Source organism: Cyprinus carpio, chromosome B7, assembly GCF_018340385.1.
Source record: "Cyprinus carpio isolate SPL01 chromosome B7, ASM1834038v1, whole genome shotgun sequence".
Taxonomy (NCBI): Eukaryota; Metazoa; Chordata; class Actinopteri; order Cypriniformes; family Cyprinidae; genus Cyprinus; species Cyprinus carpio.
In genome coordinates this window covers 38,599,682-38,612,114 of record NC_056603.1, presented here as the reverse complement: position 1 = coordinate 38,612,114, position 12,433 = coordinate 38,599,682, and the positions used below count along the sequence as shown (strand labels likewise).

At 37.4% G+C, this 12,433-nt stretch overlaps 1 protein-coding gene across 3 annotated transcripts in view; it reads left to right on the top strand.

Annotated features, from left to right (window-relative positions):
- dennd5a (DENN/MADD domain containing 5A) overlaps positions 1–12,433 on the top strand; it is a 53,831-nt gene that overhangs the window by 20,755 nt on the left and 20,643 nt on the right. For all 3 annotated transcript variants that reach the window (XM_042728554.1, XM_042728552.1, XM_042728553.1), the window contains 4 exons: positions 3,805–3,992; positions 5,501–5,815; positions 10,157–10,372; positions 10,656–10,890. In XM_042728554.1, coding sequence (XP_042584488.1) covers positions 3,805–3,992; positions 5,501–5,815; positions 10,157–10,372; positions 10,656–10,890 — 954 coding nt within the window. The remainder of the gene's footprint in view (positions 1–3,804; positions 3,993–5,500; positions 5,816–10,156; positions 10,373–10,655; positions 10,891–12,433) is intronic.

Genomic DNA, 12,433 nt, shown 5'->3' with positions numbered 1-12,433 from the left:
TTCCCCTAATGGCGTAGTTTACAGTGTCTGCCAACAGTGGCTGACTGTTGATGCTAACTAACCAAACCTTGACCATCTGCATACCACTGACTAACAAGAACAACTAGTTCTGGTTTATGGCTGCAATGTAAGTTAAAGGCTATGGCTGTTTTATTCAATATGTGCCATACAGCTTGCTGTTTAAATAGGACATATAATAGGAAAACCTCATCAAGGTTCTATTAATTTTTAACGACTTGGCTGTAATTTGCTCAAAGTCATAAATCATTGTTCTTAATCATCCAAAGAGAGTAAACGCAGAGACTTTAATTTAGTAAACGCTTTTTGACATAGATTAGTATTGCCCTTTGCTGCCAACTTACACCAGCCTTTTCAAATTAAAGCTGATTTAAATCTGATGACCTTAATGTAACCTAACACAGTTTGGAATGAATGCCATGCAAACATTGATTTTAGCTCATTTTCTTGATTTTTGGCTTGTCCTGTTTAGTACAGGCTAGTTTTAGACGAGAGAATAAACAGGAGCAGTTCTATTGCAGTGTCCTGCGACATGCTCTTTCTCTCTTTTCACACTCTCCCTCCGTCTCAGTTTCCGTGTGAGCTCATCTCAGCGCTTTGTTCGCTCTCGTTCTTGTTAAACTCACAGCCCACCCTTTTCTCAGAAACACCTGGTAGTTTGCAAAATTAAACTCGAAGCTTTCTGTGGAATATTTAAGTGAATAGTACGTTTAGAAGTTGATTAAAATTGTAGCAATTGAGTCTTTCGTGTTTGTCATTGCCATATGCTTGAAGTTTTCGTAATAATCTCACAGTATGTCTCACAGTATGTCAAAATATCATTATTATATTTATGAAAATGCCACTTAACATGTACTTTCTTTGATTCACATGCTACACGAAATATAATTGGCAGTGTTTCCTGCTGGAAATCCTCAGCAGGCCATTTTAGATTGAATTTAAAGCAGCATGGGAAGATTGTTTTGCGATTCAGTGGCAGATGTGCTGATTGGATCAATTACACCAACAAGGAAGAGCGAATTACAGGAGGCAACTACACAGCGACAGGGGGCTGGGTGGATGCATTGCTGTGGTGTTGCTTAGCAACCGTCCTCCAGATAAGGAGGATGGTGGTGATGCAGCAGAAATATGATTGGCTGGAAATGACATCATCCCTTTCTGTATCCAGAAGGCTCGTGCTTGTAGCGAAATGTATGCGGACAGTGAGAAAAGGACTTGATGTCATTAGATTGAGCATCCGCACACACACACAGCAGGGTGTTAGTGCTAAACAACAAGATAGCCTACGTTGCTCTATAAATAACTGGCACATATGTAGCATATATAAATACCCTGGCCCTTTCCCAGGTACGTGAATCCTTGAGACGGGCATCTGCTGCTAGATCAATGGATGTTTGCCGGTCACTGCTCATTTCCATATATAGACTTCTGCCTCAGTGCAGGACAGTCAGTTAGCTTTACATTGATTTCTTACTTGAATTAATATATTATTATAACTTAACAAAACATGATAATAATTTATATTAAATAATATTTAATTGTTTAAAATATTTACATTTATGAAAGCACATTTTCTTTAAAAATTAAATAAAATTATATTGTATTATATTAATATACAAATGAGAAATGCAGGTTTTTTTAAAATAGTATATATATATATATATATATATATATATATATATATATATATATATATATATATATATATATATATATATATATATATATATATAATAATATTATTATTTTTTTTGTAAAATGTGCTCCAGTAATCTTTTTATTTATAAATTCGACAAATAATTTTTAGAACTTTCTACTTTAAAATGGCATATGTAATTCTTAATGTTTCACTGTATTCTGACATTTACTAGCAATTTCTGAGTGAAAATTGTTTCCTTGAAGCCAAGTAAAAATAAGTGTGGGATGTGAGGACTGTGTGTGTGTGTGTGTGAATAGGCTTTTTGTTGTTACTCAGGGTGCTTAGAGACTGGTTTAGTATTCTTGTCTCTCTGACAGTCGTGACACTCTATGGGACTGCAGGGTGGAGACCATCACAAAAAAATTGCCCATTTTGTCTGGATTTTGTGTGTATGAGAATGACATGTAATATATCCTCTTTATTGTGATATTTCTTTTTTAAATGCCCACTTGAGAATGCATTGTGTGCCAGTCACTTATGAAGCACACAATTAAAGCATTTCTACAATCTCCAAATGCGTGAATGCACACACACACACACACACACACAATTTCAGTACTGAAAATGGAAAAATGGAGTAACGTATGTCTGTTGGTTTTCATTAAGAGCAATTAGACAGTTAAATGGTTATTTCACCCAAAAATTAAACATTAGACGTGCATGTCAATTCAAGCCTGTATGACTTTCTTTCTTCTGTGGAACTTAGAAGATATATCGGTAACTCAATAATTGTGGTTCCCATTGACTTGCATTGAATGGACAAAGAAACAATACAATGGAAGTTAATGAGAACCGGAACTGTTTGGTCACCAAAATTCTTCAAAATATCTTCTGTTATGTTTCAAAGAAAAAGAAAGTGGACTGTCCCTTTAAATCTGATGTGTGTGTGTGTATTAAATCTGATATATGGATTTATATCATTCAAAAAAGAATGGTTGACAGTTGTTTATTTTCATTTAATCTGATTTATATCTAGATAGTGATATTAGCCAATCAGAGTCGAAATAGTGATCGCAGACAGCTCTTGCCATTTTTATATGTAATAAACAAAATGTTGTTTCAGTAAACAGACTATGGGCCCTATTTTAACGATCTAAACGCAAAGTGTAAAGCGTACGGCGCATCCACTTTTGCTATTTTAACGACGGAAAAACGGTTGGCGCACCCAGGCGCATGGTCTAAACAGGTTGTCCCTATTCTCTTAATGAGTAATGGGTGTTTTTTGGGCATAACGTGCAATAAACCAATCAGAGTCTCATCTTCCATTCCCTTTAAGAGCCATTTGTGCTCGTGCCATGACTTGCCCCCTATTTACACGGCGGAATTTGGCAAGCGCAAAGACAGAACGCGTCTCCGAGATGAAACGGAGCTCCTCGTGTGCGAGCAAATAGATAGTCTAATTCTGATACATGCGATGACTATCCATTATGACATGTAGGCATTTTTAGATTTAATTAGCCTACAAAAAAATTCTTATGCATTGCAATCCATTAATTTTGAATATTTGGCATGTTTGTGTGCTGCTGTGCATCCCTGTGTTTAATAAGCAGCTTGTACGCACGTTGTGGACCCGCCTATACTAACACGCTCTTTAAATAACAAAGAAAAAACATTGCGCCAGACTTAAGACCAGGTTTGAGTTGGTCTATGGCGCAGTCTATTTTCAGCTCCTTAAAATAGCAATGCGCCAGTAATGCGCCTGAACACACCTCTTTTTTAGACCAGCACGCCCATGGGCGCACAAATGGACGCAAATGCATTTGCTAATTAAACGACGTGGCGCTGGACGGGAAAATGGAAAATGCGCCGGACTGAAACTAGCAAACACACTTGCGCTGCGCCTTCCGTCGCATTGCGCCGGGTGTATGATAGGGCCCTCTGTGGGTGGGCTGTCGGCGCATCACCTAATGCTGACAGTATCCTCTGTGTTACACTCATAAGTTATAATTTGCAAAAATCTGTTTCTGTTGTGGTCTCAGGTTTGATTATTCTGTCTCTGCAGGGATAATCTACATCACTCTGTAAATTAGCTCTGTGTAGAGTAACCCTGCTCAGAGAGTGACGTGTCTGAATGTGTCTCTGTCCAGATTACCAGCGGCTGATGACGGTAGCTGAGAGCATCACAGCTTTAATGTTCCCCTTCCAATGGCAGCATGTGTACGTGCCTATCCTGCCCGCTTCACTGCTCCACTTCCTGGACGCTCCTGTGCCCTACCTCATGGGTCTGCACTCCAACGGTCAGGATGACCGCACCAAGCTGGAACTTCCCCAAGAGGTGCGTGCCACACACTCGCTCCCAGAGAACTGACTCAGTACAGGATGAATTCATGTTCAGGGATGATGTCATGTGGTTTTATTAAAGAATTAGTGCTGCAGCCTTATAGCTGGTGATCATCACAGTCTGTTTGGCCTCACAAGCATCCCAGTTAAAGAAAAGACTCATGCTTAAATCTCATTAGGTCATGCATCAACATCACCCGGCCGTTAGATGTTCGTGGCAGTTAGGCTGAAATCCTAATTCTACCCAATTAAAAGAGATATACATAAATGTATATTTCTGATTTTTAAAATGTTTTTGATAGGCTCTTATGCTCGCCAAGACTGCATTTATTTGATGAAAAATACAGTAATATTGTGAAATATTATTACAATTTAAAATAACTGTTTTCTGTTTTATGGTATTTTTAAATTAAATTTATTCTTGTGATGACAAGCTGAATTTTCAGCAGCTTTTACACTAGTTTTTAGAGACACGTGATGCTCCAGAAAACATTCTTATATGCTGATTTGGTGAATTGTTATTCATTTGGTGAATTATTATTCATATTAACAACGAGAATGGTGTAATATTTGTTTTTCGTTTGTTTTTGGGATTTTTGGATCAATAGAAAGCTCAAAAGAACAGCATTTATTTGCAACAGAAACATTTCCTAACAATAACAATGTCAATTTCATCTTTTCTTTTAGTCATACGTACTGTAAAAATAATGTTAGTTTAATAATATATATACCATATAAAGCTATAATACCATGGAAGTATGAATGTAACTGTAAAACACATACTGGAGTGTATTTTTCAGTGTCTAGAGTAATAATATCTCCCTTTAATACCCTTCTGGTCTTCTTCATCTCCCTACTGAGATGTGACTGAAATGGTAAAACCTTTTGTTGGAAAACAATATCTATGACCTTGCTCACTGATGAGACATGCACTCTTTCCTTGATCTTACCTGAAAAGCAGCAGTAAAAAGTCTGCTCTTCGTGTGGAGTTCCTTTTAGAGTAAATCTTCTATCAAACATTTGTCAGCAACACTGCCACTTTTCTTCTTTTAGTGCTTATGAAAGAAATCGGTGGCACCAACCTGCAGGGAAAGCAAGCTCTCTGATGTATCACTGCAATGTGCCATTTTTTAAAAAAATTTACTGTGGCTGCATCCTGGTGCAATGATGAGAACCATATAAAATGTGATAATAATGGAGTACTGTTATATATCAAAGGTACGACAAAGAATACCATGGTACATAGTAGTGCAATAGTATTATTTGGTACCTTTTTGGTAGTGTGCATTCCTATTTGTGCCTGTTTGTAAATGTATAAAATTGTCAAACCTTGTCCGTTTTTTTAACATGATTATATGAGTATATAAATCTCAACTGAGCACCATTGGTTTGTTAGTTGATGAAAGTCAGTGATACCACATTGTTCCTAATCTCTTACAGAAATTTCTGTTATGTAATCGCATAGATCAATATTTGTAATGAAATAACTCTTGTACCCTTCAGGCCAACCTTTGTTTCGTCGATATTGACAACCACTTTATCGAGCTACCTGAGGACCTGCCTCAGTTCCCCAACAAGCTGGAGTTCATCCAGGAGATCTCGGAGGTTCTGCTGGCGTTTGGCGTATCTTCAGAGGCAAACCCACAGTGCAGCGAGGGCCTGGGCAAGCTCAGGGGCTTCCGCTCGGGTGACATGGCCTCTGACAAGCGCAACGGCAACCTGGCCGGCTCACCGCTCAACTCGTACTTGCTGAGAGAAAACCAAACCATAGCTCGTCTGCAAGCGCTGGTCAAGAGGACTGGAGTCAGTCTGGAGAAGGTGAGCATGGGAATGAGGACACAGAGTGTGTGTCTGTTTTAAATATTAAACAGTGTTAATTAAGTTTTTTTAAAAAGTTTGTTATGATTTTTAGCAGGCAAGCGAATAAACATTTGCAGTGTTTGATTATCACACTGATTGGTATCCACATTAGGATAACATAACAGGGACTTGGAAGGGACACGACATAAAAATTTGTAAAGCACCGTTTATTGCACTGTTGCTTGAGGGAATAGCATGATTAAAGCATAAATAAAATTTTATCCGACTCAAAAAAAAAAAAAAACATCTCAAAATTATCATTTAAACTACTTCAGACCTCAAGCACTAAGTGCTTTAACAAAAAAGCTAAAAAAAACATCCTTAAAAAATCCACCAAGTTCTGGTTGTATGTTGTATCTCAATTCACATACTTATTCTACACATTAAACTTATGTAATTTTCTTGTGATAGGAAATATGTAATAAGACAGTATAGCAGTGCCATCATAAAATTAAAGGGGTCATATGATGTTGCTGAAAATAACATTATTTTGTGTAGTTGGTGTAATTAAATGTGTTTATGCGGTTTAAGGTTCAAAAAACACATTATTTTCAACATACTGTACATTATTGTTTCTCCTCTATGCCCCGCCTTCTGAAACGCGTTGTTTTTTACAAAGCTCATCATTCTGAAAAGCGAGGTGTGCTCTGATTGGCCAGCTATCCAGTGCATTGTGATTGGCCGAATACCTCAAGCGTGTGACGGAAATGTTAAGCCCCTTGCCATACTGTGATGCGTGTCCCAGTCAGAACGCCGACGAGACAAAAACAATAAAACCCATTACAAACGAGGCATTTGTTGCATCCAGTGGGGACATAATTACGGATTATAATGACTTATATTGTCTTTTTATGCGTTTCGTTGCATCGAGCCGTGTAAACATAAAACCATGTCTGCATTTGTGATCGGAGGAACGACAAACAACAAGCTCTACTCTACCCCAGCGGTTCTCAATTCCAGTCCTCGTGCCCCCCAGCTCTGCATATTTTGCATGTCTCTCTTTGTTAACACACCTGATTCAGATAATCATCTCATTAGAAGTGAGCTCCGTGGATGGACTGTGTTCTCATTGACATGGTCCCTACACAGTGTTCATTGCTAACCTACTCCCTGAGCAGGGGAAATCTGTTGAAGTTTACCTCACTTCAGAACATTCATTCACGGATTTGCACTGCGCAGCGTCTTCACTCATGGACAAGTGTGATTCGTGTTTGAATCATCAGTGGCAAATCCTTTACATATGTAAACGTACTTACAGACTGTGAGTCAGAACAGCCAGCACTGTAGTCTTCTCTCCTAGGATCAGAAAACAGTCCTCCATAAAATGTGCTGCACACTAAATATTTGGATTGTAAATTCAACTTAACCACTGATTTCTAGTTGTGTCCTCTTTTGGAAGGCCAAACAAAGTATTTTTACTTTCACAACGAAACAGCGTCTCCACGACATGACGCCGGCGGCAACAGCGAGAATCAAAGGTTACGCCTTCTTTATTTGCGTGAACGTTTGGGTGGCATTATGCAAATCTTCCCACACAGTGACGTAGACATGTGGCGTGTTTAAACGAGGCATTTAAGGGGGGTGTGGTTGACTCTTAACTTTTATAAAGAATATCTCTTTGGATTTGAGACTTTAGTCTTTGCAACTTTACGGATCTTCTTTATGCACCAAGAGCTTGTAACAATTCAAAGAGAAAGGAAAAATTTAAATTTTGATCTTATGACCCCTTTAATATATCAATGACCATGTATAAATATATATTAAAACTAATATATATATATATAGTTTTAATGAAAATGAATTTGTATATTATGCTGTAAATTCTCTCAGACAAATACATTAAGTTCATCTGGTTTCTCTGGGGATTTGCTGTGAATTCAATCATTTTCCTTTTTGAACTGAACAATGACTTGAGCAGTGATGACAGCTGCTTTGTGGAAAATAGATCTTTTCAGTGTGGGCAATAATTATAATTATTGTGTGGGCAATGAAAAGATGAACAAATGGCTGTAAAGACTGAGCGTGCTCTGTTCTGATCCTCAGAAAGCTTGAGGTCTCTCTCGATGACATTAAGCAGCTTAAGGGCACACTCTGTCTAAAGACCAGGGATTGACCCCTTACTCTTAATATAGCTCCTAGAGAGAGTTTGTCACAGCAGTGACAGTGAAATAGTTAAATTCCATCATACTGACTTGATATTCAATGATTTCCTTATTTAGAATGAGCTGTCAGGCACTTGTTTGCTTTTCTTGCTCTCTGTGTACCGCCGCTTGCTCTGTATGGTTATATTCTCTTGGGAACAAGCCTCACTTGCTTCATAAATCAAGGCAGATTTGTAGACTTCCGTTCCCAGCACTCCCTGCTCTCCATTCAGGGTGTTACCATAGAGAATAGATAACTCAGATCAGCTACGAAAGCTGTGCGCTGATATTTGCTGCCACATTTTCCCACTCACTTGTTCCTCCTCTCTTTTAACTCCTATCTTTGCTCTTAAAGTTTATGTTAAATGGAAAATCACCCTATTTTATAAATTGCTTGATTTGATCAATTCATTTATGCATGTTTCATTCTATTAGAAAACAACAACAAAAAAGCTCTTTTTATCTAAAAATGTCATAACTCTGAAAGACTTCTCTCCGGGGATGTATACTGGCATCTCCAATTATTTAGTCTGCTTAAATCCTGCCCTTTTCTTACAATTAAGTTTGTATTCAGATTTGCCTCCATCCAAACAGCAATTGATAGACAATTCCAAATTACTAATTTTTTTTAATTATCCATTTCACTCAAGAAAAGATCTGTTGCTACTTCAGTTACATTGCAACTTCAGCATTTTTCCTGGAAAATGTCAAGAGTGTAATTTAGCATTTGGAAAATGTAGAGTGGTGATTGTGATCTTTTGTTAATTTTTTTTATGCTGAGATTATATTAAGATGACATTCCAAAACAAAGTTTCAAGGATGAAGTACATCATCATCCAGCACTGGAATCTAAGGGCCAGTTTTACTAACAGTTAGCGCCAGCGCAAACAGTCTTCTGGCATTAAAATAGTACTGTCAGGTTTTTCAAAAGACGTGCAGTAAAGAAATAGCGCTGAAAAGGCATGGACACAGTTAGTTTTGCGCCTGACCTTATTGAATATGCATTTCTAGGAGTTTCCCTTTCAGAGCAAAATTTATGGGAGGAGAGTATTCAAATGAATCATAGATTTACTAATGTTTGCGCTCGTCAAATTACTGGTATTTGCGCCATTATTTAACGGCCAACAAAAGCATGTCTTAAACTATGTCAGAACTTAGTATATTGTGTTGGTCGATATGTAAATGAGATGTTGCTTCTGTGTTCTTAATTTGCATATTGTTAGTAAATCACCCGCAGAGATTTCCACGCCCATTGTAGCTCTTTTGGAATTGCGCTCTCGTGCTAATTTGCCCAGTTTAGTAAAACTGGCCCTAAATGTGGCATGAATGAACAATATAACAGTTTGGACCAACACTTGCCATGTGACAGAGGCAGGGTTATTAATGTTAACTAAAAGAAAATCCATAAACAAAATGTGTTAGTTGAAGAAAAAAAAGTCAAATGAAATAAATTTTACAATTTCAGCTTTTTGCCAAAGCAACATTTCTCATTTTCATTTAAAGTTGAAGTACTAAAATAACTGAAGCTAAATAAGATAAAAGTAATAAATAAATAAAAAATAATATCTAGACATATTTAAAAATAAAAACAAATAAAATGACAAAAACACAGGAAAAGTACTAAAACATTCAAATTTAATTGAAAATCTGAAAAATAAAATCAAAATTCAAATGAACAAAAATACTAAGCAAACACTGGACTTACTAAAATCGTTTAGAAAAAACTGTTGAAAAGTCAGATTAACATGGGGGAGATTCGTTGTTTGCCACTTTATTTTATTATTACAGAGAGGTGTTGTTTTCTGTGGGGACGTATTTCCACAAATTATTTAATATTTTTAATCAGAATTAATTTGTTACGTTTCAGTTCTGCCTGAAATGAATAAATACTCTACTACAGACTTGTTTTTTGGTTTGATGCATCACATAGACTGTTTATCAAAACAGTTATATCACAATATCACTTAAAATATTTGAGTTTAAACTGATTAATATTCATGAGCTACACTTTTGACTTGTCATGCCATCACAACAAGCAGTCCCTCTGGTTCGTGTGCCACTGACCCCACCAGCACGTTTTAATACAATGGGGCACTTATTTTGTCCTTCACCTCTGGGCCTGTTTATAAGTGCATTCTTCTTTTGGTGTATTTGACAGTTGGATGTGAAGGAGGATACGAGCACTAATAAGGATTCAAAAGTGCAGTGTGATGAAGAGGAGATGAAAATGCATCAGTTGAACATTCGAGTGCGAGAGGTCTTTGCCAACCGCTTCACGCAGATGTTCTCTGACTATGAGGTGTTCGTCATTCAGTCCAGCCAAGACAAAGAGTCCTGGTTTAGCAACCGAGACCAGATGCAGAACTTTGACAAGGTGATGTTTCTCTATCCATTTATAAATTAAAGTCATGTTGGTTTATTGCCCGGTTCAAATTGGTCAACCACTTATGATCAGCTTTAAGACCTACTACGTTACAACCAGCTCTGACCAAGAAGTTTTAAGAATTAAATTGATTAGCCATTCTTTTCGATAATAAAACAAAAAATAAAGAGTTTTGGAAAAATAAAAGTAAGTAAGATGTTTTGGGATGCTGATACACTTTGTAGCCCACAGCAGCTTCATGCTGTTTGCCATTTCTGAATTCTGCCCACTGCAGGCCTCCTTCCTTTCGGATCAACCCGAGCCTTACCTGCCGTTCCTCTCCCGCTTCTTGGAGACGCAGATGTTTGCCTCTTTCATCGACAGTAAGATCCTGTGCCACGATGACGAGGACAAAGAGCACACGCTGAGAGTATTTGATTCCCGTGTTGACAAGATCCGCATGCTAAATGTCAGGACACCCACCCTGCGGACCTCCATGTACCAGAAATGCACCAATATTGATGAAGCAGGTGAGACGGCATGAACCTGGTGACCAATCTGTTTTAGAAATGGAGCTATTTGGATTACTTAAACTGAAATGCCTTTTTTTACCATAACCATATAGGGCAAATTGAAATTTACTAGCCATAAATGTTTTACTGGTCATTGATCATTTACTCACCCTCAAGTTGTTCCAAACCTACTGGAATTTCTGTCTTCTGTTGAATGCAAAACTATGTAACTCAATGGCTACCAGCAGCTGTTTGGTTACCTACATTCTTCAAAATATCTTCTTATATCTGTCAGCTTTAAATAAAATAATACACTAATTAATAACCAAGCTTTTCACCATTGCATAATTAGAGCAGCCAATACCTCAAATCTGTTTACCAAGCCAATTTTTTTATTGCATTTTGCATTTGGCGGCTGATAAATATGGACACTTCGTGCATTTATTTCTCTCTTTGTGTAATTTTCAAATGTCATAGTGCAGATTTTTCATGTACATCAATCGTGTTATGCACAAATTTGAATGCAAGAAGAACTTATTGATTGTGGTTGTGACTTTTATTTTCAGACGTCTTGCTTTTAAAGTGTTACTGGAAAGTTGATCCGTTTTCCTCATGGCGCCTCATTAATAAGAAAATCTATACGTTTTAGCTTAGTAATACACAGACAGCTCACTTCATGCAACGGTCATGCTAAATTCCTCTTCCTGCAGTGCATTATGGATAGGATTCTTGAATCGCGTGCCTTACATTTAGATGTCTTCCATTAGCTCTGCTGATGAAAAAGGACAGTTCAAGCATAGAGAGCCAAATGGAAATATTATTTATTATTAACGTGAATAATGAAAACCCTTTTAAAGGCTCTCATTTATCATCATAGAACTCATTGGAAAGTTAGTTTATTGCATTTCATTTATTTTGAAAAATATTTTTTTCATTGGTGGTGTTTGCTAAGATGTAAGCCCCTGAATCTAAGGGCCAGTTTTACTAAACAGGGCAAATTAGTGCGAGCGTAATTCCAAAACAGCACCGATGGGCGTGGAAATTTCTGCAGGTGATTTACTAACAACGCGCAAATTAAAGAACACAGGTGCAACATCTTTTTTACATATTGACCAACGCAATATACCAAGCGCAGTGCAAATTATTCCTGTGGCTCAGTGGTAGAGCATTGTGTTAGCAGCCCAAAAGGTTGTGGGTTCGATTCCCAGGGAATACATGTTAGGTAAAAAATGTTAGCCTGAATGCACTGTAAGTTGCTTTGGATAAAAGCATCAGCTAGATGCATAAATGTAAATAAATGCATAAATGTAAATTAGCATAGTCGCAAATAAAGAAATTAAGAAGCCACAGTACGTTGAAAAGATCCAGAGGACAAAAAATGAAGGTTTGCTAGAAGTTTTGATAGACCTGGACCTGCGAGACTCCTAGTTGAGGGTTCCAAGTCGTCTTTTATTTCCTGAAGCAAATTAAAAATAACATGGCTTGGCAAACGATATGTTCGGATAATGTGTTCTTCTGGCATTCCAAATAAATTAATACAAGTGGAAAAAATCCTCTCCCT